The sequence below is a fragment of the Protomyctophum parallelum genome (assembly GCF_964188405.1).
Source record: "Protomyctophum parallelum genome assembly, chromosome: 15".
Lineage (NCBI taxonomy): Eukaryota > Metazoa > Chordata > Actinopteri > Myctophiformes > Myctophidae > Protomyctophum > Protomyctophum parallelum.
The window spans coordinates 26352097-26379912 of record NC_139710.1 but is presented as its reverse complement, the minus strand read 5'-3'; the positions used below and the strand labels follow the sequence as shown (position 1 = coordinate 26379912).

Here is a 27816-nt window from a genome sequence, read left to right as displayed (position 1 = left end):
AAAAGATTGCTTCGTCGAATCCTTAAGTGGTCTTGAGTGGTGTCTTTTTTTTTTTCTGCAAATCAATCGTTAAACGGCCACAGAGGTCCTGTAGGACTTATATAGATTTATTTACTCCCTTGAAGAATACAAAAAAAAACAGAAACCAAACCCTCTGCCGAAAGTTAGTTTTTCCTTTCTGTATAGACTTCAAAGGGAGACCAGTTAGGGCCTTTTTTTGGTCTGAGAGTAAAGGAGTTAGATTTTAGTTTTTAGAGACGTGTGAAAGAGGCTGCTGATTCAGGAGCAGTCGAAGCAGGTGGTTGCACTGTTCTATAATGGTAGCCGCGGTCTTGTCTCTTTTCACTAACATGTTGTGTTTTCTTAACGTACTACAGTACTACTACGAGTGTAGCTGAATCTGAATCCTGAAAAGTAACAGTTTTGGACACATGGGCTTTCCACTACAGTAGAGTATTTATTTATACACCTGGTGTGTGGTAGTCGGACACCTCGCCTATACCGGTTAACAGCAAGCCCTGCCTGAGGCGTATACTTTTAGGTCTCATAAGTGGTAACTTATCCGTTTGTAACTCTTGACAGTGAGAGTGTACCACATGTAACCCAACGGCATTTTCGTTTGTACAGTTTACACACACACACACACACACACACACACACACACACACACACACACACACACTTGTGTTCACGTCTTTGTCCTGGGACACATCACCCCCTGCCTCCCCCCTGTCCAGCCCCGGCTGTACCCACAAGATCCTAATCCACTTTTGATGGATTTCACAGCACCCTGTTACCACGCACGCACGCACGCACACACGCATGCGCGCACACCTGCAGTCTACACATGCAAACAGTACAATCACCCACACAAGATGCTCGCACACATGTATCATCAGTCAAACTTTGATGGTCAGGCTGTGCTGTGTTAAATCCAGGTCGGACAGATTTGACTGATCATTGTTTGGACTGTGAAGCACCCACCGATATATATATATATATGCCCCCAGAATAAACCCTCCTCCAGATTGATCTAACAGCCCACGGTGGAACATATGAAAAACGGGATGTTTTTAATGGCCAAGTTTCCTAAAATCAAGTCTTTTTTTTTTTTGCCCCCATTAGCGAAAAATAGAGAAGCACAATGACCTCACCACCCTCACTCGGCATGGCTGCCCCGAGTCGTTGCTGCTGTCGGGGCAGGAACCTCTTATCTCCTTTACTCTATAGCATGTTGTGTTCTCTATACTTTTGATGCTTTTGAATTTGAATCCTGCATGGAACATATGAGGTTTCCACCCCGACGGAGACGATTATGCTTTTAGCCTCGGATTTATACTTTAACCGTTATAGTCACTTGCCAGTGTCGCACACACACACACACACACACACACACACACACACACACACACACACACACACACACACACACACACACACACAAAAGCCGAGCTACTGTACAAGCTCAAAACTCGTCTCGGCGAGCTTGTAGGTCCACTATTTTCAGCGTGACGGTGTTGCGCACGAAGTAACCTTGTAATTTTAAGCTAATTTGTGTTGAGAGAGAGAGAGAGAAAAACAAGGGCCTTATTTGTGCATCCATCCATCCATCCAGTTACAGGCAGTGCTGAGTGGTTCACATCAGGATGCGGGGGGGGGGGGGTCAGTGTGGCCACAGCTTAGCATTAGGGAGGACCCACCCACTTGTCGTGCTGTGCTGTTTGTTGTGCCACGAGTAACCATGACAACTGTCTTAATGCGGGCTCCCTGCTTCAGCTCCGGGGATTTAGCATGGGTGAGAGAGCAGAACGCATGGAGAGGAGAGGAGAGGATCAGACAGTTGGATGGAAGAGCAGATGAAATACAATAGAGGTGAAAAATAGCAGATCTACAAGCTCATAGCGCGCCACCGAGTGGTGCACTTATACGAGCTTGTAGGTCTGCTATTTTTGAAAAATCAAAGCAACGACTGACACGGAAACACGGCTTTTTCCGAAAACTGTCATTTTCAAACAGACAGATTTTTTTCTAGAATCTGATCTCGGGTCACAAAAGTGGTTAAAAGGACTATAGCCATGCTGTATACCTTTGAACGGTCAGATTTACGACAGAGGGACACGTGAAAAATGCGCCCGGTCTCAGAAAGTGTGGATTTTGGCCGCGCTCCTCACGGTCATGACAACGTGAGGACAACAGCGTGGCCATCGGGAGAGTGGAATAACACCGACGTTCCACACAGTCGTTCCCACCACCACCACCACCACCACGGTCCTGTCTCCAGACCTCCATCCCGTCCTCCAGGCCACAGCCTGACTGACTGCACACTTTTCGTTAATCCGTGTGTCCGTGTCCCCCCCCCCCCCCCCCCCTCGCTGGTCTGGGCGCTCGACCCAGGTTTATAACCCATTCTGACCTGAGATCAGATTTAAAAAAAAATGTCTTCTATACACATCCTGACAGTTTTCCATTCTGACCTGAGATCAGATACTAAAAAAAATGTCTTCTATACACATCCTGACAGTTTTCCATTCCAAAAAATGTCTTCTACGTCAGTCGCTCTTCGATTTTTCAAAAATAGCAGACCTACAAAGCTCGTAGCGCGCCACTCGGTCTTATCGTGGCCTTTCTTACTAAACGAATAAGGCCACCGTTTTGCCGGGGTGGTGTTGCAGTCTATTGTTGCTGTATAGCTCGCGTCGCCAGCTCTCTTCTTGTAGATTCAAATACTCACGGAGATCGGATAATTCGGTTGCATCAAAGACATTTATTTCTCCGTCACATAAATTAAACTTGTATTTCAAATAAGACAAAAAGAGCCGGCGTGAGCGCGGTCAACAAACTGTGACGCTTCCCCGTCTGTGTGTCCCATTCTATCTCCCAGCAGGGAGTCACCTGTCTGTCGTCAGGTGTCCTTCACCTACATATCCTTTCTCAAAAAGGGGAGGGGAAACCTCCATTCAGCACGTCAAATTCATAGCATAATTATAATAATTAAATAACCACAAAAACATACAGTTCATAAAGCAGGCAATGATAAATCGGAATAAACACAAATAATCATGAATAGAAAATGGCTCAAACGGGTCTAGTCAATAATTGTCTAACTAGTAGTTGCGATGGTTTCCTTCCCTCCACCCACTGACTGTACCATGTGATGTGTCCTCCACTGTCTCCTCTCTACCAACAGGAATGCCCCCTGTCCTCCTGCTAGCCGGGTTGATTCTGGCCGTGTCCGTCCCTGGCTCCAGGTCCGAGTCGGCGGTGCTGCGGTTCCTGGGGCAGACCCACTTTGTGGTGAACGAGAGCAGCAGGACCGTGGTGAGGCTGCTGGTGGAGAGAGTGGGAGACCCCGTCAACGTGACGGCCCTGGTTCTGGTGAGTGGTGGGGTTTATTTTTTTTGTTTTTCCTTGTGATTTTGACAGCACATTTTGATTTTGTTTTAGTCATAGTCTTTTGAATGAAATGTAATTTTGTTTTAGTCATGTTTTAGTCCCCCGAAATGTTTTAGCGTTAGTCTAGTTTTAGTTGACCTAATATGATAAGATTTTAGTCGACTAAATCTACATTTGATTTTGTCGACTAAAATGTATTTTGGCGGGCCTTGATGGCGTCGTAACGGCAGATGTTGAAAATGGCCAATCTATAAGCTCAAGACACGTGGCAGCTCAACGCGTTGTGAGCTTGCAGTTCTGCTATTTTCGGAGCGCAACACCCGAGCGCAACTAAACATTAAATGATCTCTTCTCCACTAGTCCCTCCCTAACATGTTTAGTTTATAATTGTTGACGACATTCTCAGTATATTTAATCATAGTTTTAGTCAGAATGGCTTTGTTTTTACTCGTTTTAATTGTTTTAATTTAGTTGTGGTCAGTGAAAAAAGTTAGTCGACGAACAGGGGGCTTCTGCCCGTCGGTGAGAATTTTGGGTCAGAATGTGGTGGTTGTTTTTTGGTCTCATGGTTTAACCCATTCTGAACGGGAACCCATTTTGGTGTTAGCATCATGTTATGCTTTTAGCTATTGAAAAATAGCAGATCTACAAGCTCATAGCACGCCACCGAGTGGCGCGCTACGAGCTTGTAGGTCTGTTTTTGAAAAATCGTAGAACGACTGACATTTTTAGAATCTGATCTCGGGTCAGAATGGGTTAATCAGACCAGTGTGTGTCCAGTGGAAACCTCGTGTGAATCTGATCTCGGGTCAGAATGGGGATTGGGTAACTTTCTGTCACACTCGTTCGAAAAAAGCGGTTGCACATCAACAATGGGTTTTCTGCAGTGCGGCGCTAGACCCAAAATCCAGTGTACATCTCAAAACCAGGAATGTAACACATCCGGTCTCTGTCGGTTGGACAAGATACTTTTTTTATTGGCACACACCGATAAAGAACACTTTACTAGGCGCCTTCATCAGAGCCTTCATCAGAGCATTCACATTGGAGAGATTCAACACATTTTATACAACAGTTAACCACTTTCAACCAGCTGGCTTCCCTGGTTTGGGCAAGACATTGATTAGAGTGTAGGTGAAGAATTTTCCATTAATCTGTGAGCTAGTAGATTGACTATTTTTTGCTATTCGTCGCATATGACAAACTATTTAACAATTAAACCCTATATGCAATACATACTTTGTTAACCGGTCTTAACTATACACCTAACTTTACACCAAATATCTTCAGCAAAAGAATTGCCGATTTACAACGGGTTGTGAGGACGTTGTAGATTGGGCTATTTTAGCTTTGAATAGAGGGCATGCACATGCATAAAGTGAATGGCAGATCGAGTGGCAAAGTGAGTGACAAAGGGAATTTAATGTTGTTTAACCCTGTAAGACCCAGCGTTGCTTTTCGGTAACATTTCTATTATTATTTTATTATATTATTTAATTATTATTATTCTTTTCTGTTCTTTTTTCACCTAAACGTCATCATTGATGTTCATTCCAATGCCATTGGTCATGATATTTGCATATAAATACCCCCCACAGAAGCTGAAATTCACACAAATAAAAAATGTCTGGACTATTGTGCAAATTTTAACAATTTTTAACCTATGACATTTGAACTTTAACCCTAATAAAAGTAAGTAAAATTATTGTAATATATGTTTTTTGTCATTAGAATGTCTAGAACATGTATTATTCATTATTGTGAAATATAAATTATTAATTTATTATATTATTATATAATTATTATAAATGTGCATAAAATCAAACTTTTTTTTTTTTTTTTACTTTTTCTTTTCTAGTCCTAGTAGTACAAAGTAGTAGTAAGGTTGAAATCTCTTTTTTGCAAGTAGAAATTAATCCGGGTCTTACAGGGTTAAAGTCATTTCATGCAATCAAATAGGACTTTTCTGTTTGGATGTATGGGCTGTCAAGGCCAGAAAGTAGGGTTTTTTTGCCACTCTGTAGGCTTTCCTGCATAACTTCCTGGTATGATGATGATGACTCACATACATATATACTAGAGACCTGCAAGCCCGTCGGGTACCGACGGGGCCCGGCCCGGCCCACCAAAACGGACCGGGCCCGGGCCGACTTTGTCACTGCCCAACGGGCCCAGGGCCGGGCGGGCTCACGCGCTGTTATACCACACTAAACAAAGTTGGATTTGTACATTGCAGAAACTACAGATACATAACGTAAGTGTTCTTATTATTGTCCGTCTACTCTGGGTTTTATAATGTAGCTTGAGTCCGCGATAGCCGATCTGCAAGCTCACAACGCGTTGTGCTGATTGACAGTGCACGTGCAGCAGCTACTGTATAAAATTATATTTAAGTAGGCTACTTTTTAGTGTGACGTCTGTGTGTTATTGACTTCTTGTTCCTTAATGTGGGTTTATCAGAGCGATATAGTGCAGCTGTGAGTCAGTAGCTGCTGCGTCCGTGCACCAATAGAGCGACCGCGGCGGCGGCACGCATGCTTGAAATATTAAATAAAAATATGTCGGGCTTCCGGTCCGGGCCCGGGCCGTTTCTGGACTGTACCAACGGGCTTAGGGCCGGACGAGCCTTAACTCCATGGGCCCCGGGCCGGGCACAAGCCTATATTTTAGGCCCGTGCAGGGCTCTAATATATACCCTATATAGGGAACATACAACCTAGCATCAGTCTACAACTAAATAGTGTTCTTAGAGCGTGTGTGGTCAAACCAAACATTACGTGAACAAGTAACCAACATACTGTATATCTGCATAGTACAATTCTGTCCTACAAAGCCAAAGTGCATGCAGTAACTAATTGTCTCAAAGGTCATGCTCAGCCTTCATAATTTTTGGGGGATAAACAATGACCTCATCAATACATGTGTACAATTATTTTAATATCACTTGTATACCAATAACCCATTTGGCTAACGGCTAACCGCTTGAAATGAGTGCCAAGAAGAGAGACATGCGAGACAAGACAAGCCAGGGGGTTGAATTCAAAGAAGCCATAGGGTTCTCGTGCTTGCTATAGGAGCATATGGTGACACCAGGCATGCAGGCACCCTGGCTATAGGAGCATATGGTGACACCAGGCATGCAGGCACCCTGGCCCACATCCACCATTTGAAAGCAGGGGAGAAGAGGGCGTCTCTGGTGCCAGTCAGACTGCTGCTCTCCGCTGGGGGGGAGGAGGAGGAGGAGGAGGAGGAGGAGGAGGAGGAGGAGGAGGAGGAGGGTGACCTTATAACGGTGACAGCCAGCAGTGGTGCCATCATCAAAGACTCCACAGTGGCGTCTGCAGAAGCTGTTTCCCCACATCACAACATGGGTTCTGGTTCAACTCCCTCCATGGTGGTGGAAGAGATACTTCAACTTTAGTACAAGTGGCAATATGCTGCTGTCCCGCCTCCATATTCTAACTACTTGATCATACTATCGTGTCACACAGAAGCATCAAAAGTAGCAGATCTGCAAGCACGATATGGGACACAAAGCGACACGTTTTGAACTGTTGACATTTTTTATTTGAACAGTTTGGGACAGTTTCCACCTGACGGAGACGAATACTGCAATGTAGAAATTATCTTTTACAATTTAACGTTGCACATTCAAAAGGCATACAAAAGTATTGGTATCAGAACTTTACGACACGTTGTGAGCTTGTGATCAGCTATGTTTGAATAGCCAATAAACAAACAACAAAAGTCCATAGACCGGGCTGCCACTGTTAGTTAAAAGTGCTCTAAACAAACATTAAAAGTCCATAGACTGGGCTGCCACTGTTAGTTAAAAGTGCTCTAAACAAACATTAAAGGTCCATAGACTTGGTTGCCATCTGACAGAATTCCGAAAGCCAGACGACGTTGGAGTGGATAGCTCCCCTCAAAAATAATTAAAGGCCTAATGAAGTATATGTTTTTTGAGGGCCGCTAGCCTCTCCAACGCCTGGCTTTGTTTGTGTGTGCCCCGGTGCCAAGTCCATGTATTTTTTTTTAATGTTTGCTTTATTCATTTGTGGCTAAAAGGATGACACAAAAAGGTGCAGGGGAACCTGTTGTCATTGTGGTATCAGATGACGGCTGCATTACTAGTTTTAAACTCAAACGCTACATTAGAATAATTTGAAGAGATTATTATTAATTATTATACTATTTTTATCTGCAAGCAATTTTGAGGTGACCTCCACTGCCGCAGAAAGACACGCATGGGGAGAAACCTGACACAGAGATAGACATGCAGAGAGAGATCCTAAACCCATTTAGGCCTGGCGTCGAAAAAAAATGTCTTTTTTTAATATGTCTTTTTTTTCTTCTGAAAAACCCCATGTTTCTGTATCAGTGGTTCTCAATATTTCAAGTCAAGGACCCCCAAAAATATATGAAATTGGCCACCGACCCCCATCTGAAAATGTGTTGTTTCAGGGACCACCTCCCAGAAGCAAAGATTTTAGTTAAAAAAACGTTCGCTCTGAAAGAGTACACATATTCAAAGCTTTGCACCACATGTTCATGATTTTTCAAAAATAGCTAAATTATAACATAATGTTTAAAACAACCCAAAGGGGTTCCCACACAAAATGGGTTAATGATGATTTGATGAACATGGTGTGTGTGTGTGTGTGTGTGTGTGTGTGTGTGTGTGTGTGCGCGCAGTTGGAGGGCGACGACACCGGGGACTTTGAGGCCACCACGGCCGCTGCCTTCCTGCTGTCGTCCGAGGCCAGCAAGACCATCTTCATCGCCGTGAGAGACGACGAAGTGCCTGAGGCCGACGAGACCTTCACCTTCAGCCTTAAACTACAGGTACCCGTGTGTGTGTGAGTGAGACGCGCCTCCTCACGGGACATGGCTCAGATCTGAACCGAACCCCTTTTTGATTTGGCGAAACCTGTTGCAAGTTTGTGACAGCATGCAGGGTTCGAAGCCACAACCTTCCGCATTAAAGCTCTAACCGCTACTCTATATAGGGCCCGGAGACTAAAAGCATAATATCACCACATGGCCAGGGGGGGGGGGGGGATTCCATATCTCCTTAGATTCTCCCATGCCTTAGAGAGACCCACAGATTCAAATCATGGGTGTTACGTTTCGTGTACTGTAAGTGTGTGTGTGTGTGTGTGCATGGGTGTGTCTTTGCACATGTTTGATTTCCCATTGTGGTCTTCTGTGTGGTGTGAGCATGTGTTGCTGAATACCGCCCGGCCCACACGGACTCACACAAACTCAACACTCAGGCATGTCCCTCAAGCTAACATAACGCCACTTTTTGTGGGTTTTTTTTAAATAAATCAACGCTCCTCCTTCATCATACTACAGCGTCACACAAAATCGCATCCAAATGAGCAGATCCACAAGCTTGTGTATAGATCTGCTAGTTTTGCTCTATATTTTTATTTGAAATCCTGAAAAGTAACAGTTTACGACATACGAGGATTCCACTTGGTGGCACTGAGGGGAAATCCAGGCGCCAAAGACGGTACAGCAGTTAGAAATGAATTACAGGGCAAGAAAAAAGAAAAAAAAGGGTATACCCTCTGTCCTCCTGCTCTCTTCTCCCCTGGTGTCTGGAACCCACGAAATCGGTGCCACAACGTTGTACTGTTCTAATTGTTAAACCTTAACCCCCGGAGCCTTTTCAAACCCCAACAGTAAGCAGCCCCACCCCCCCCCCCCTCCCCCCCCCCCCGGGAGGGGGCTTTCATAGGCTGTATACGGGCCCCTTTGATGTGTGCTCTATGGTGGGTTCCAACTCCGGGGCTGTGCTTGGGGTGGGACGACCACGTGGGCTGTGCTCCTCTCATGTCTTCTTTAGGTTCTTTGAGGTTTATCAAAGAGGTTTGCCCCCCCCCCCCTGTTAAAAGACACCTTTTGTCGAAGCCCAAACCGTCTTTGACAGCCGCGGCTGCGTTATAGCGATTCTCTGATTGTCTCTGGGATCCCACACTGACTCCCAGGGACGCGTCCGTCCGTTGTGTGGATGTATAAACCTGCATCCCACGTGTTCCAACCATTTGTGACTGAATTTGACTGAGGGACTGCCATTGGATTTATTTTATTTTTTTCATGCCATGAAAGCAGGGAATCAGTAGCTTCAAATTGACATATTGGTTGTTCGGTTTGACCCAGCAGTTTTGGAGATATGGCTCATAGAGTAATGTCTTGCAGAGAAACGGCGAGTTGGGAAAACAAGACTTGAAAGGTTCACTTCTGTGGTCTCTATAACATTACACCTAGCTATATGTTTAAGCGTTTGTTTCATATTTACATGTCGATTTCAGCTCTGACACTTATTTCAGACATGTTCTAGTATGTGAAGAGTCTGCCTGTGCTATCAACTCATTTTGAAAAAATAAAATAAAATAAAATCTCCTCTGGTGAAAAGCTGGAATTTGCGCAATGGCAGCCTCTCAGTCAAATCTGGTCACATTTTGAGCTCCACCACCATGGTGAGTCCTAGGATGCTACTGTTGTATTCACAACTTTTTAAATAGAGACAATACAATTGGCTCTGTGCATAACTGTAGTCCCGGGTTTCCAGGAGGTTCCGGTTTATTTTCCCTATGAGTTTAATTTGATTGGCTCGGCAGCAGATTGAAAACGGGGACTTCCCTATAAGCACATCCCCGGGCTGGATCTAGTGCAACTCGGTCGCTATAGTTCTTCACTTCCCTTTCCCGCTCGCAGCTCGTCCAAATCGCCATTGCCAGACTCCTGAATGGCTCCCGTCCGCAAGCAGGGACCGTATCATCATTTATCCAATTCTGACCTGAGACCAGATTCTAACGCGCAGAAGAATGGCGGTTCTTTAACGCATTTTGACCTGAGATCAGATTCTAAACAATGTCTTCTAAATGCTATTTTCAAAAAATAGCAGACCTACAAGCTCGTAGCGCGCCACACGGTGGCGCGCTATGAGCTTGTAGATCTGCTATTTTTCCATAGCGCACTGGTTCCCAAACCTTTTCATGTCAAGGACCCCCAAATTGACAATAATTTGCCCCGCGGACCCCCTATTTGAAAAGATATGCCATGCGGGACCCCCCCCCCCCCCCCATTAGAGAAGATTTTTACGGCTCTAGCAGTGATTCTCAACCTGTTTAATTTCAAGGACCCCCGAGTTTGACATGCATTAGTCTACGGACCCCCCCCATTTAATGGCATTTCTATCTCTGGGACCCCCGATTTAAACTGTAAAATCAATGTTATTTTAACTCTGAGAGTGTACAAATGGAATCAAATGGACCCGTTGGGGTCCATTTGTACACTTTCTGAGTTACAGACCCATAAGGGTCCATTTGGTTCCAAACTTTAATTTAGCTGGGGACCCCCTGGAACTCCCTCAGGTACCCCTGGGGGTCCACTTAGCTGAAGTCACGTTGCCACTCGACTATAACCCGTCTCAAACTAATGGTTTTCACCTACTTTTCACCCATTGTCTTTGTTTATTGGCGTTTTCTAATGTTTATTTTATTGTCCGTGTTAATTGTTGTTTATTCCACTTTATTATGCAGTTGTATCATATCGTGATGTACAGCACTTTGGTCAACCCTGGGTTTTTATAAATAAACAAGAAATTATGACATAGTCAGGTGAAGCAAGCGCTTTGTCCGTTGTCTGCCCCCCCCCCCTCTTTTATTCATTTTTTTTTAAACGTGTATGTTTATCTGTCACAACCTAAAAAGTTAAGTCTTAAAAATACAAAGGAGTGGCTGCACACACTGATGGCCAAAATGCTGATTATTTATTCGGATGCGGAGTAGGAACCGTACTCATGATCATACCCTGAAGAAGGCAGTTGCATCTGCCGAAACGTCTGCTCCTACTCTGCACCCAAATACATAATCGGCACTTTGGCTATCGGCGTGTGCAGCCACTCTTTTGTCTTTTTAAATACTTTCAGCGCCGTTGCCGAAGCCCTTCGGCAATTGAAGCCTAATTTTGATACTGCCGCTTAACGCCATTGCCGAAGCCCTTCGGCAATTGTGCTTTTATAGTGCATTCGATCGATGTTTCTGCCGTAAGCTGGCACCACTACTAAGACTACAGTGTGCCTTTACCGTCCCTCCTCCTGCACAGTATCTGTCACAACTTCGCGACTGTTGTTTTCGTTCGTTTGCAAGGTTCTTTTGTTGGTTAAATCACTGTGTTTTGTTACGGCTCTCCTGCTCTGCAGTTGGCTCAGAACATTAGCCGCTGTATGCTTGTCTGCCGCTCCGCAGTGTAGTCATGGTGCAGAGACTTTCCGCGGTGCGCGTGTCATAGCCTAGGAGGCAGCCAATCGTGACTAGGTCACTACTACGCGATTGGCTACACGAGTGGTTCAGACTCCCATTGGCTTAGGGCAGGCAGTATGGGGCCAGACTCCCATTGGCTTAGGGGGCAGTCAATCATGACTAGGTCGCTAATAAAAACGGGCCTGTTGTATGTCAGGTTTCACCTGACAAAAAAGGCTTCATAAATAAACTTAACTTGAGTTAAAGCTATCATTTGACTTTCCCAATGAAACTACACCAAACCCATTCCTGGCCACACTGTAAGGTGAAGGCAGTGTCATGTTTTTATTTTTATTGATGGCATGTGGGTATTTTTTTACAATGTTTGTCCTTGGGGACCGAGCCGTCTAGGAGAGTGTCTGTGTCAGTCTGTCTGTCTGTCTGCAGCTAATCTCATCTAACAAACCCCTGGGAATCATAGTAACGCATGATGCTATACATGTAGATGACTGACATCATGGCCACATGTATGTATATGTATATTGTAGCGACCACTTCTTCCCAATAATTATGCAAAGCATTTACGTAGGAGTCAAGTAGCGCTCTGGCAGGAACTGTGTGACATGTTTCCAACTCCAAAACAAAACCAGAGAACGTCTTGCTGTTAAGGTGATTCATCACCACACAGAAACAAATAATTAAGGTCCAGAAATGTTGTACTGAAACGTATTCACTCACACACTGAAACTTCATTCATCTAAGTCTTAGATGAATGGGCCAATAGGCTGTAGGCCATACACTCACGGACAATAGGTTTAAAATACAATACATACACCAAAACATAATACATACATATATAGAATATAATAGGAATACACAGAGATAATAATAATAAGCAGCACATGTCAGGCAGGTGTATTAAAGGAATGGTCTGATATCTAGGTCCAAATTGATACCAAAAGGTTTAAGGGTTCTTAATTCATATATCCAAAATGCTTATTTTTTTCAGCAGGAGAGATTCCCCTACGTCACAGGGGCTAATGCATTATGACATGAGGCATCAAAAACAAAGCATGGGGAAAACCACGCAAAATAAAAACAAGCTAAATGTATGTTGGCTCCTATACAGTATATGATTTCCCTTTTGAAAGCTTAAAAAAAAAAAAAAAAGGAACTGGGCTAGCTTTGACAGAGAAGGAGGAGCCTTGATTTACAATGTATGTTAAAGGAATAGCCCATTTAGCACCATGGCACCAGGATGCCTTACACCTAGAGGCTATCTCCATGGTTATCGTTTAGCCTTTAGCTGTCACGTCGTGATTGATTGCTTAGGCTTTAAGCTTCCGAGATAAAGACCACTTTTACCGTGTATCCACTTATGCATATCGGCGAGAGAGAGAGAGAGATTTTGAACACATTTTATAATTTCAATGAAGAATGTGGGTTCTTAATTTAATAGAACCAAAATGGATCCTCATTATATAGGTTTTTCTTAACGTTTGGATTTATGAAGTGAGAACGGATGTTTTGTTGTCACCATGCAGTCCACAGTTGGTATGTGATCATCAGAGAGAGAGAGAGAGAGAGAGAGAGAGGGCCAGATGACACAGAGAGAGAGAGAGAGAGAGAGAGAGGGCCAGATGACACAGAGAGAGAGAGAGAGAGAGAGAGAGAGAGAGAGAGAGAGGGCCAGATGACACAGAGAGAGAGAGAGAGGGCCAGATGACACAGAGAGAGAGAGAGAGAGAGAGAGAGAGAGAGAGAGATCGAGGGCCAGATGACACTCATTTGGCCTCGACTGTTTACCCCACAAAGATGAGACAAAGCTGGGGCCAAACGTTAGCCTATCGGCTTACTGAAGGCTGCCTGGAGCGGTGACAGAGGGGTCACCGGTCAAACCACAAGTGACAGAGTTCCCTAATTGGCCTTGCAAGGCTGACGTCACGGTAGGTTGTCACGCCTACCGGCGTGATTGTGATTGTGATGGCCTACCAGCCCTACATCATTATTAGATCTGCACCAAGTGTATAAAGTTGGTGTTTGAATTTGCATACCAAAGGTGCGAGGTTTGCAAGCCCTATTGAACCCATTTAGAGCTGAGTTAAAAACATTCACTTTGAAGGAATATTCAAAGATTTTGCGCCACATTTTTACGATTTCTTTCAAAAATAGCAGACCTACAAGCTCGTAGCGCGCCACTCGGTGGCGCGCTACGAGCTTGTAGATCTGCTATTATATATATATATATATATATATATATATATATATATATATATATGTATGCTTATATAGACACTGGGGGGGCACTCAGGGGGACACTGGGGAGGCACTGGGGAGGCACTCAGGGAGACACTGGGGAGGCACTGGGGAGACACTGGGGAGGCACTCAGGGAGACACTGGGGAGGCACTGGGGAGGCACTCAGGGGGACACTGGGGAGGCACTGGGGAGACTCGGGGGGGACACTGGGGAGACACTCAGGGGGACACTGGGGAGGCACTGGGGAGACTCGGGGGGGACACTGGGGAGACACTCAGGGGGACACTGGGGAGGCACTCAGGGGGACACTGGGGAGGCACTCAGGGGGACACTGGGGAGGCACTCAGGGGGACACTGGGAGGCACTGGGGAGACACTGGGGAGGCACTGGGGAGACACTGGGGAGGCACTGGGGAGACACTGGGGAGACACTCAGGGGGACACTGGGGACGCACTCAGGGGGACACTGGGAGGCACTGGGGAGACACTGGGGAGGCACTCGGGGGACACTGGGGAGGCACTGGGAGACATTGGGGAGGCATGGGAGACATTGGGGAGGCACTGGGGAGGCACTTTGCAGACACTGGGCAGACACTGCAGGGCAGACACTGGGGTGGCCTTTGGGGAGGCACTGGACATTTCATATCACACACACCATGATTCACTAGGCCCCTCAAAAAAAAAAACTGCTTGGCATGGCGCGATTTATTTCAAGCATGGCGCAGCGCCATGCCAACAACATTGTGCAGGAAACCCTGGCACTGCTGCATGTACAGTACGTGCACTGGTTATTAATATTTGGCTATGATTTGGATATGTGTGGCTTTCTGGAAACAAAAATAATGTTTACCCCTGCGATCGTCACACTTTTTCTGTTACAAACTGACCCCGGCCCCCATCAGAGAAGGGAAAAGTTATGTGGCCCTCACAGGAAAAAGTTTGGGGACCCCTGCTTTACTACCTGTTTATTTTATTTTATTGTTGTTGTTTTTTTTTTGTCTTGTTTTGTGATGGAACCGGGGAGGGTGGGGTATATGTGGGGTTGTTTGTCTACAAAAATTGAAAATCTTATAAATAAAGTTAAAAAAAAAAAAAAAAACACCAAAACGGGTTCCCGCCCAAAATGGGCTAAGCTCTGCGAGGGTGCAAAATGGAACCATTTCTTTTTTTTTTATTGTAACAAATTATACGTTAACACTTTTACAGTTTGCAATGTGTCCATGTGACAAGCTCGCAATGATGGTGATTTACATTTAGACCCCATTATTTGGGAGCCCGCTTGCAATATCCTCACCGGCCCGCCACCTAATGATGATAATAATAAGTAATGATAATAACAAAACTTTAAGCATGAAATGCAGCTCAAAGTGCTTTACAGAGCAATTCAGTGTTTAAGTCCGACGTCATTTTGTAGTGCTATATGTTACGTCCGGGTCCAAGTGGCACCAGCTCCTGTCCGCATCTCATTGTAAATAGAATATCTAAACGCGTGGATCTTTTTACAATGACGTTATTTTTCAGAAAGGAAGCCATCGAGGGTTAAAATGGGTCTTAATGCTTCCAACACGAGTAGAATTATTAATGCTTTGTACAAGTGTCCATGACAAAGAAAATATATGATGTGGAGACAATAAAGACTATTATTATCATTATTATTGAAGGTATAACAGTCCATTTGCTCAGTGGGGGCATATTTAGAATGTGCAGGCTTGAGTATGCTGAAGTAACTAGTAAAAAGTAACTAGTAAGAAGTAACTGAATATTGGAAAGTACACATACGTCCTAATTGTACTCGCGTACAGTAAATGTACTTGGTTATTTACAGTTTACACCACTGCATACATACACGCTATCCAGTTTAACCCATTCTGGGCGGGAACCCCTTTTGGTGTCAGCATCATGTTATGCTTTAGCTATTGAAAAATAGCAGATCTACAAGCTCATAGCGCGCCACCGAGTGGCGTGCTATGAGCTTGTAGGTCTGCTATTTTTGTCTTGCATGCTGCCCCTACGCCCCCCCACCCACGCCACATCCAACAGGACTTACTGCTGTGTGTGTGTGTGTGTGTGTGTGTGTGTGTGTGTGTGTGTGTGTGTGTGTGTGTGTGTGTGTGTGTGTGTGTGTGTGTGTGTGTGTGTGTGTGTGTGTGTGTGTGTGTGTGTGTGTGTGTGTGTGTGTGTGTGTGTGTGTGTGTGTGTGTGTGTGTGTGTGTGTGTGTGTGTGTGTGTGTGTGTGTGTGTGTGTGTGTGTGACAGACACACAGTGCCTGCCTGGCTTTCACACTGTAACCTGGATGTTATATCCAGACCTGATATGTAGCCTAGATGTTGTGTGTGTGTTCAAATCATAGAATGTGAAAAATTATGGACAAAGCGTTCGCCGGGTCTGATATGGACGTAAAATGAAGCCTGTCAGTCCTTGCATTGTAAATCGCCATCCTTCTAGAGCCGTTTTGGCCCAGCTGGCCCATTGGCTGGCCCAGACAACGAGGCGGGACTTCTTCTTAGTTGGTTTTTATTTTGACTCGAACGGGGGGTGGATCCCGTTCATAGACTGTAACGGTAGCCACGCCCCTCAGAACATACGCGACTTCATGGTCATTTGTTTACAATGACAGCGCCACAACAGGCCATTATATCAACTTTCAGGATGTCCCGATTTCCTTAGTGCAGTGTTAACCAACCTTTTCAAGCCCAAGAGCCCATTTTATTCCCAATTGTAAGCCAAGATCTACCACTAAAACGTGTTAGAAAAAACACTTGTTTTTTTGCTATTTCTGACAGGCTCAATGCATGTGCACACATCCACACAAAGACTAAAGCTTAAATTAGAATAAATACTTATAGTAAGTTATATTATCAATGTCAAATAAAATTAAGACAAATGTATTAGAAATAAGAAATATTAGGACAAAAATACAAATAAACTTCTTTGTTGAGTTTTTTTTAAATAAAACAAAATGCAAAGGACATGAATTGCACAATATTTTGTTTCTCATTTCAATGAATATTCACATTGGCAGATGTTCAAATGACATAGGCATAACATGACCATATATATTTGCACATATGGTGACATACTCTCAGGGTCAGCCCACCTTTAATGAGACTGCTGTGACTGCACTTTATCTGCAAGCGTTTTGAAATCTGGTTCATATTTAGTGATTGCCAGTCTGAGGGTGTCATTAAGATGTGAGTCAGTCATACGAGTTCATGATTGCATCCCCGACACGTTGAATACTAAACTTATTTGTAAAGTTCGAACGCCAACTTTTAACCAAACGTGGGAGAAACACTGTGCACGGCTGCACGCACAAATAAAGAGTGCACTCGCGCACGCACGTGACGGATTATTATCGATCAAAACAATCCTTAGCGTCGCTTACAAAAGCATGTGTTGCACAGCATGAATGATAAGTAATCACCGACCTGGCTGGATAAATATCAGTGGTCCATATCCATTGTGTGACCTGCTTAACGAGCAACGGTAGGCAGCCGAGTAAGTTAACAGCTAATAGTAAATTAATAGTCTACTGTAGCTGTGTGTCAGATGTTCTGTCTGAAGTAGTCAAAGCCAAGGAGAATGTTACAATTTAATTCACAATCGAGCATCTTGCCCTGCATCGAATATCACATGATAGAACAGCAGGATAAAAACGGATAGTCTGTCTATCATCCATGAGCTAAGCGTCAAGCCCTGTCTAGGACCCACTTCCTTCAAAACTGTGGCTTTCTTGTTCCAATAGTTAGAATCTTCAACTCTCACTGTGTCATGTTTTGACAGCGGCACTAAACATTTTGACACTTTGTCATAGTGATATTTATCCAGCCAGGTCGGTGATTACTTATCATTCATGCTGTGCAACACATGCTTTTGTAAGCGACGGTAAGGATTGTTTTGATCGATAATAATCCGTCATGTGCGTGCGCGAGTGCAGAGTGCACTCTTTATTTGTGCGTGCAGCCGTGCACAGTGTTTCTCCCACGTTTGGTTAAGTTAAAAGTTGGCGTTCGAACTTCACAAATAAGTTTAGTATTCAACGTGTCGCTATATCATGCTACGTCACTCTGACGCTCTGTGCTAGTGTGCTGCCTGCGAGGGGAACAACAGACACACAGGACACAGCACATGAGCACAGAGTGCTAAAAGGGGGAGGGCCGAGGGCGGTGCGGTGGAAGCAAGGGGAACATATCTTCAAGCTAAAATGCATCGAGCCTCTACACGTGTATTGGCAGTGTATTGGCTGCCCGTCAGTCTGACACTTCGGGATCGACTTGAAAGGTTCCCGCGAGCTACTGGTAGCTCGCGAACCCCTGGTTGGTTACCCCTGCCTTAGTGGCTTCACAAAATATCTGTCTGACTGCCCCCCTGGTTCAAATTCGCTTTATTGGCATGAGAAGACATACGTACGCATTGTGTCAAATTTAAGAACAAGAAAATGGGGAACATCTGTACATCGGTACAGTATACAGAGCTATGTTTAGGTCTCCATCTCCTGCATGCACAGACACATAAATGCATGCGTGCACCACACTCTCGCTCACATGCACGCACGCACACACACACACACACACACACACACACACACACACACACGCACACACACACACACACAGTTGGTTTTTGGTTTTTGCCTCGGGCTTAACCTCTGGTGTGTATTTGGATAAGAGAGCAAAACATCTGGGAGAGCAAATGCTTGGTGTTGTTGCTTGTGTGATGGTGCCACACACACACACACGCACACAGACACTGCTCGGTGAAACCAATTTCTTTTTTTTTAAGCACTGAAAAATGACATCGGAAGACACGTCGCGTATACCGGAACGGTCACATCGGTCGTCGAACGACACCGATTCCGAAGTGGCTTTCGGAAACATCTGTAAAGCCTTTTGCCAACGGAAAGCTTGGCGAACCGCGCACACGCACACACACACACACACACACACACCCCGAATAAACTTTCCCTCTTCACTCACAGCAGTGTGGAAACACGCCAACCTCTCTGCAAAGGTCACAGGATATAATGCTTCAGCGTTTAGTTGGAAAAACTGCTCGCTGTCGAAAGCTCCTTGGATCACTTTTTGAAAAGAATTTGCGGCCCGCCCATTCCGACCACTCACTTGGTCGCGTGGGTGTTTTAATGGTCAACCAATCGATTGCAGTGCAGCTTGGATCAGTGTGACTAACGTTGTATACTTTTCGGTTACTAATCACCGGTTGGTCTATGTATTAATGTATATGTATTGCTCCTATAGATGTTGTGCAATACTCATTATCATTACACATTATCCCTGGGTTCATGTGATCAAGATGTACAGAGTTTTCAATCCCGATCTGCTATGACTGCCTTCCATAACATTCCTATAGGCAGGCAACCCCGGCACACTTTCCATTATTTTCTTTTAATACTTATACCGTATTATCAATATACAAAAAAAAAAAGAATTGTGTTTTTTTGTTTTGCCAAAATATTTATTCCCACAGTTTGGGGAAAAAGCTGCCTGGGAATCCCTTGTTGTTTTTTTTGATATTTTGATACTGAGCTATGCGAGAATTTGAGGAGGTTTAGAGATGATCCCTGCCTAGTACTCATAATAATCAATCGATAGAGCTTTCTCACCCAGAGAATACCGTCTCTGTCGGACAGAAACCTCTTACCTCAGAAATAGCAGATCTACATGCTCATGAGCTTGTAGGTCTGCTATTTTTCAATAGCTAAAGCGCACGCTATATGAGCTTGTAGATCTGCTATTTTTCAATAGCTAAAGCATAACATAATGCTAACACCAAAAGGGGTTCCTGCCCCAAAATGCGTTCACTTTTTTTGCGTGTTTTTTTTTCTTTTTTTCATAAATGAATGTCCGACTTGATCGTATACTAACGGCGTCACACGGAAGCATCGAAAGTAGTGGATCTGCAAGTGCGTGTCTAGCTCGTAGATCTGCCGCTATTGATGCTTTTGAAGTTTAAATCCTGGAGAGAAAAAAAGGTGCTGGGCAGTGGCGGAAACATCTACACATTCTACAGAAATCGTACAAAGTAACTATAGCAACTAAAGTTTTCACATAGTTGTAGTGGAGTAAAAGTATACAATATTTGGATCTGAGATGTAGTGGAGTAGTAGAAGTATTAGAAATTGGGAATACTAGAGTACAAATACTCAAAGTTGTGCTAAAGTAAATGTACTTAGGTACTTTCCACCTCTGGTTCTGGACATAATATGAGGTTTCCACCCGACAGACGATGGCCTACTCCCCCTGGTGTAGCTGTGTGTCTAACCGATTCTCTCCTCATGCCTTCCAGAGCTCCTCCAATGGGGTGACGCTGGGGACGCCAAACAAAGCCACCATCACCATCCTGTCCAATGACAACGCCTTCGGGATCATTGGCTTCAACTCTGTAAGTAATTCCCCCGCCGCCGCCGTCCACTTCCTTCCACAGAGTTTAAACGGAGACATGTCCCCTTTTTTTTCTCTCTCTCTCTCCTGCTTTCGAAGAATGCAGAGAAAACCCTAATTATGTGCACTTTATACTTGTGTGCCGGTCTGCTGTCTGTTCGTCCGCCCTCGGGGCCGCGATATCGCGAGCCAAAAATGTGATCGTTTCAGACAAGCATTGAGCCGAAGCTCTCCACTACCATGGAGTGCTGCACGGAGCCTTTCTGGGGGAGACTAGTCTCGTTCGTACACCAGTAGTTCTTCTCAACCGGTGGTCTGGGTTCCCGGGGAGGGGGTTCCAGGTGGTCTAAAATCTCTAAATGATGGAGAGTTAGTTGGCAATGGTAACCAAAGATTGACCCTTATAGATCTTTAACCCATTTTAGGCCTGACGTCGGAAATAAAACGAAACCTTTCGCTGTGAAAGGCCGAGGCCGAGACTCTGTTTTGCACCTGTCCGTCCATCCGCGTGTGTATCCGTCTCGTCCGTCTGTGAGCAGCTAATCGTTGGCGTGATCGGCATTTCTTTGAGCGGCGCTAGTCCCTCCAATACGTGGCTTTTGAAGAGTACGGGTATAGCCTTATGGCAGCCAAGTCTATGGACTTCACTGCTTGTTTAGGGCACAACATGATGACATAAGACGCCACGTGGCCCATATAAACGTACAGTGGGCAGCCCTCACTTCGCACAAGTGTGCATTTTTGAGGGGCGCTCCCATGCCCATCTTTCTGTGTTTGTGTAAACACAAACATTGGCTTGTGATTGGCCGATCGCCCCATAGCGGTGATTTTATTGGCTGAGCAAAGGACATAATTGAAGATGAAAGATGAGGGCAGGAATGTGAAGAGCGCCCCTCACTTCACACGGGTGTGATTTTTGTGTTACTTGCGTGTTTCATATTACTCGCATCACGTACACATTATCTCTGTAGTCGTGTGATCAAGACAGATCTGTCTTTTTCTTATAATCCATCCTGATGGTGAATTCCAAACATAACCTACCTATACCTAAATGAGCTGACGGAGAGACCTACTTAGTTCAGACTAGCCATCGGTCCCACAAAACGACAACCCACCTCAAACCCTAACCTGACCTTAACCGCAAAGCACGGGAGCAGCGCATGTTGGAGCATGTTGGAGCGCGCCCCGCATGTCAGACTCGAGGCCCCCGGCTCCCCGAGCGCCAATTCAGATTTTTAAGCGGCGTTTCTTAGTGGCTTCATGGGGTTTTCCGAAAAACGCGGCCGTTGTGCAACCACCTTAATAATGCTCCGTAGCAGGCATTACGGATCCCTCTGTGCTCCGACGAGCACTTTTTGAGCGGCGCCTCCGCTCCATTACGCAGCTATGTGTGTCCCTATGTATGTCCGTCCCCACACGGAATGAGCACGGAAAGTTGCAACGCGATAACTCTGTCATTTCTCGACCATTTCGGACGTGGGAAGGCTCGTCGGAAACCGGGCCACCCCCCCCTGGAAGGGGTGTGACAGGTGTGATTCTAACGTTATCGAAACTCGTGGCCTAATTAAAACCGTATGTTTAGGACATGTTTACTATGCTGCATATCAATGTCATCATTGTTTTATCTTGCAGCAATGGATACAGTCCAGATAACTAAAGAAATGAGTGATGGAAGTGGGTGGGTTTTGGGTCATAAGTCACCCTGCAAGGGTCCACCACTGTGTGTGTGTGTGTGTGTGTGTGTGTGTGTGTGGTTGCTAACGGGGGTTTCACAGAGCTTTCTGGGGGCCTTTACTTATCCGTGGGAGACTTTGCGGGGGTTTCTATAGTAACCGTGCTGTAGTGATTTGGCTTGCCTGAGAATCAATAATGCCCTCCTGCCCTGCATGGGTAGAGAGACGGACATGTTTGTTTAACCCATTCTGACCTGAGATCAGATTCTAAAAATGTCTTCTTAATGCTGACAGTTTTCTGAAAAAGCCATGTTTCTATGTCAGTCGTTCTTCGATTTTTCAAAAATAGCAGACCCACAAGCTCATAGCGCGCCACTCGGTGGCGCGCTATGAGCTTGTAGGTCTGCTATTTTTCAACAGCCCTAAGCATGTATGTAACATAATGCTCACACCGAAAGGGGTTCCCGCCCCAAAATGAGTTGACCTACAGGCCTTCTATAGAACAGTATAGTTCTCAAACGTTTTATTGCCCAAGGAAGGTATAAATCATGTTGTGGAAAGTAAAACCTCTGGATTTTAACGGAATATTGACCTGCGTGGGTTTTTTTTTCATGAGAAAAAGACAACTTTATTAGAGAACAAGTAAAATAAGAGTAAAACCAATAAGACAAGTAAGACGCGCAAATGCGGGAAGCGAACGCAGTGTGTGGTTGTGTGTGTGTGTGTGTGTGTGTGTGTGTGTGCGCGCTACAGCTGCGCCCTCTGTTGTGTGTGTGTGTGTGTGTGTGTGTGTGTGTGCTACAGCTGGGCCCTCTGGTGGCGGGCGGGTGGTGTCACAGCGGGACAGACAGACACACAGACAGACATGATCTGCAGGGTCTCATAGTTAGTGCTCACTGCGTTCGCAAACAGTGCATGTGACAGGTCAAAAACACATCAGCTCGGGAATGCTATTAAGAACAGGTGGGTTTTCAGTGTACTGTATGTGTAATGTGTAAAAATGAAGTGTATACGTGTAAAGGTTAAGATGTCGTCATAGGCAGTGGGAGACTTCTCACATGCCCTATTTTCCTGAACAGCTGTATCGTTGTCATTCTTAGCGCAATAGTCGAGTGTATTATGTACATGTACAATGCTCGCTACTATCCCTGATAAATCTGCAGGCTGGCAGACGGCTGTAACTTTTATTCACAATCTCCGTTTTCCTGCTCTGCCTCCCCTCCTCGTTCACCTCACTCTCGTTCACCTCTCTCTCTCTCTCTCTCTCTCTCTCTCTCCCCCCCCCCCCCCCCCCCCCCCTCAGAGTGAAGAGATCATAGTGGATGAGCCCAGGGGGAGGAGCCAATATGTGCCTGTCACCCTGCTCCGAGAGAAGGGGACGTATGGGACCGTGACCGTGTACTTTGAGGTGCGAGAGGTCAATAGCTAAAGTATAACAGAACACCAAAAGGGGTTCCTGCCCGGAATGGGTTAAGCCCTGTGTACAATTCCGGCCATTTGAAAAATGCGATGAGCTTAGTAGTTTTGCTCGTTTCAAAATACTTTCTATACATTTTAAAACTTGAATTGGCTCATTCTGCACAATGAGTACCATACCAATATTTTGTACTTTTACTCAAGTACATTTCAAATTTCTGACTTGTACTTGTAACAGAGTGGTTCTATATTGCAGTATTGGTACTTTTATGTGAAGTAAAAACGGAGTACTTTTTTAAGTTAAACCTGTATGTGACCAGCTCAGGGTCCCATTGGTTGTCCCCGCAGGGGGGGTCACAAATGGACCCCCCTCACGTTTCACATTAACCCATTCTGACCTGAGATCAGATTCTAAACATGTCTTCTACATCCTGACAGTTTTCCATTCTGACCCGAGATCAGATTCTAAAAATGTCTTCTACGTCGGTCGCTCTTCTATTTTTCAATAGCTAAAGCACGACACGATGCCAACACCAAAATGGGTTAACGCAGACGCACTCGCACACAATCGCACATGACAAGACATTGGCCAGACCTGTACTGTGTGTGTGTGTGTGTGTGTGTGTGTGTGTGTGTGTGTGTGTGTGTGTGTGTGTGTGTGTGTGTGTGTGTGTGTGTGTGTGTGTGTGTGTGTGTGTGTGTGTGTGTGTGTGTGTGTGGTCAGATCTCTGGAGGTCCAAACCCGGCCGTTGAAGACCTGAGTCCAGACCGAGGGAACATCACCATCCACCCTGGGCAGGCTGTGGTCAACTTCACCGTCCTCATTGTGGACGACCAGGTCGGTCCAGGGTTCCCCAATTAAGTTTCCTCAAGGGCCATATTTTGACTATAGGGTACCAGGCTGGGGGCCGAGTCGGCACGCGCGGGGTCGAGGTCTTGACAATTAATTTTCAGGGCAAGACCCCATTTGAAAAGGACCCCCAGTTTGACATGCAGAGGCTACTGACCCCCAATTAATGCCATTTTCTTTTTTTGGAAACTCTTCCAGGGGCCACAAGGGGGGCGCTCCGCGGGCCGCAGATGGCCCGCGGGCCGCTGATTGGGGAACCCTGAGGTAGGCTATACTCGGGAGTCGGCAGTGTTTTGAGGTTCCCAAAACCTTTCAGCCCGTGACCCAAAAACGGAAATTAGACATCCGCCCGGGACCAAAACTATAGTGGAAATAGCAGATCTACAAGCTTGTAGATTCTTAGGGCCCCAAAACACACATTAGAAACCACGAGTGTCTATTTCAAACGGTGTTTTTTGATCATATTTGGACAGCAGAAACTGCCTGTCATAATTTCACCCCCACTCCCTATCTAAGTATTGGACAGTATTAACACTTTGACGGCGGCTAATTGTTTAATCCAGGGTTCCACCACGCGTAACACGCTAAACCCGCTATTTGTTTAATGCGTTTAATTCGCCGTTTTAAAATAATTAAAAATAAATAGCGGCTTTGTCCCGGACCTGGTGACGAGTGCCGTCGCATTATGATGACGGAACCAGAAATCAAATCATCCTCTGGGCTGCAAGGGCTTCTGGGAAATTGAGCCCAATGCAAGTGGACGGGCCGTTTGTTTAGACTACAACATGCTGTGCACTGTGGTTTTGTTTTGCATTGTCATGGCCGCTGGTTCTCCTGATCATAACAACCCATCGGACTATTTTTTCCCGATTCTCGTGGTTGAAAGCTGCAAATACTTACATGCTCTAAAGGTAATAAAACAATCTCGGCAGTGTAGAATATTGGATTAAATAGCGGGTTATGCAGTAATACTGTTAAGAAGTTGATATTGATTTTGTATTCATCTTTAGGGCCCCAAATCACACCTTAGAAGTGTCTATTTCAAACAGTGTTTTTTGGACCGGGGGTCATATTTTCATTTAGATCAAGAGTTATTCAAGTTTTTTTGATTTTCGATCTCATCCACTAAAATGGATGGATGACGTCCCAACCGGAAATGTCATTGAATGTTGCCCAACAGGCGCTCCCGGCCTGTGGAGCGGTGCGCTCGCCTATGATCTCATTAAGGTTCCGTCCTGTGATTAATCTCCGTCCTGAGTGCAACTATTTGACCTCAGTTTATTCCGCTCAGGGTGCTAACCGATTCCGTACATAGGACGTTGCCACACGTCATAGGGACCCCCACCGACGCGCACATGGGACGTCTGAGGACGTCCTAGCGCATCCTCAATGATACCGGGCGAGATAAGAATATTCTGAATTTTTCCCTTTTTTCTTTTTTTCAGTTCGCCTTTCGGCTACCGTATGCTATGCTCTGCACTAAAATTAGCTTACCGTTGACTTGGCTGTTAGCGCGGCGGAAAGAATGACTCGTCTCTCCTAATCCAGGGCAGCTCTCCGTGGTTATGAACGGATCGATATACAGGCGCTTCATATCTGCTCCTCATCCGTCTCTCCCGCAAAATATGAACGCTTTTCTTTTTAGTAGATTGTTTCCGGGTCGTGGGTTTCAGAGTAAAAGCGGCCAGACAACTCTGGCACCCCAGAGCTCCTATTTTGAAGAACTTCCGGCACCGATTGCGTTTTAATGGATGGTGTCAAGGCATTCCACACGTTGGTGGCTGAGCAGCAGCAGAAGGACAAACGTATCCATGGGTGCGATACGTAATCACGATATGAGGTTCACGATACGATTTTTCACGATATTTTAAAACGCAAAATAGATTTCCAGACAAATGACCGAAGAATCTTTTTTTATGATTTATCAGATCATGGCCCACTACCTCTGGTGTCGTGGCTGTGTGGGGGTCACTCACTTCGGAGAAGTACTAGTTCCACAGGTTCTGTGCGCTGACGTTCCGTGTCATTCCTCCTCCCTCCAGATCCCCGAGGACGACGAGGTGTTCGTGGTCAGGCTGACGGGCGCGGCGGGCGGCGCCCTCCTCAGCCCCAACGCCAGCGCCGTGCGGCTGCGGATCCGCCGCAACGACAGCCCGCTGCGCTTCTCCCAGTCGGTGCTGGTGGTGCCCGAGACGGCCGGCATCATCGCCCTGACGCTGACCCGCGGGCGGCTCACCGACGACGGGCCGCTGGTCGGCTCCGATGACACCGAGGTTATACTGTTTTTGTGTTTATTTTTATTTTTACCGTTTAAGCACACATGATTATTCCAGTGGTTCTGAAGAAATGCGTTTTTTGTCGGAGCTTCTCGGGTGGCACAGGGATAAATAATTATCATTTGGACCCTGACAAGCCCTTAGTTTGTGAAAATATCCAAACTACAAGCTCACAACTCCTTGCACTGAGCCCCTTTTCCACCGGTTGGTTCCCAATGGGAACCGGTTCAGTTCTTCTTGGTTTTTAGTCCATGAGCCAGAGCTCCAAAATTGGTGGGCAAACTATACCCTATATTAAATTGTTTATAGGATCAATACAAGTAAATTAATACATGATAACCCTTCCACAGTAGTAGCTTTTTCATATTTTTGAATATTTGGCATATTTTCCTACATAATGCCTCATTTGCATATTTAAAATAAAATAAAATGTGTAATACAATAAATAATTGTCTTCGTGTAAGTACTCAATTGGTGAAGTTTAATGGCGATAACAATCTAATATAGGTATGGTTTTGCCCACTCAATTCATAATTAACGTTTCAATTTTGGAGCTCATGGACTAAGAACCAAAAAGAACTGAACCGGTTCCCACTGGGAACCAACCGGTGGAAAATGCACAATGCAGATCGTGCACAACGTTTGCCTCTTCCTCACGTCAAAATGTTTTGTACAATTTGCCGACTAGGTGTCCGTGCAGTATGCGGTGGTCACCGGCGAGGGGGCGGGCAGCGCCACGCCGGCCGTGGACTTCGTGGACCTGCAGCCGGCGCCCACCGCCACCTTCCCCCCGTTCGTCTACGAGGTGCGGCTGCTGTTCCGCGTCCGCGACGACGACGTCCCGGAGATCGCCGAGTCCTTCACCGTGGTGCTGCGCGAGGCCACGGTGCGAGGCGACGCCGTGCTGGTGGCGCCCGGCGACGCCGTGCTGGTCACCATCGAGCCCAACGACAAGCCCCACGGCGTGCTGTCCATCGTCGCAGGCAGCACGCCGCCTGGCCACCCGCTGAGCATCAACGAGGACTCCATACAGAGGTATAGTATAACCGCCATGTCTCCTCCACTCTCTCCGGAATAGTCCTTGTGCTTTCTTTGCTATGCTGTCAAGGAAAAGGAGTCTGTTGTTGCAGAACTGGTGATTTAACCCCATTCTGACCTGAGATCAGATTCATACGAGGTTTCCACTGGACACACACACTGGTCTGATTAACCCATTCTGACCTGAGATCAGATTCTAAAAAAATGTCAGTTGTTTTTTCAAAAATAGCAGACCTACAAGCTCGTAGAGCGCCACTCG

At 45.6% G+C, this 27816-nt stretch overlaps 1 protein-coding gene across 1 annotated transcript in view; it reads left to right on the top strand.

The window, feature by feature from the left end:
- Nucleotides 1-3189: 3189 nt before the first annotated feature.
- The window catches only part of adgrv1 (adhesion G protein-coupled receptor V1), a gene marked incomplete at its 5' end in the record, with an annotated part of 354615 nt that continues 329988 nt past the window's right edge, over nt 3190-27816 (top strand). The window contains 7 exon segments of the mRNA XM_083783399.1: nt 3190-3375; nt 8089-8238; nt 20210-20305; nt 23281-23385; nt 24118-24231; nt 26286-26516; nt 27208-27554. Coding sequence (XP_083639525.1) covers nt 3190-3375; nt 8089-8238; nt 20210-20305; nt 23281-23385; nt 24118-24231; nt 26286-26516; nt 27208-27554 — 1229 coding nt within the window.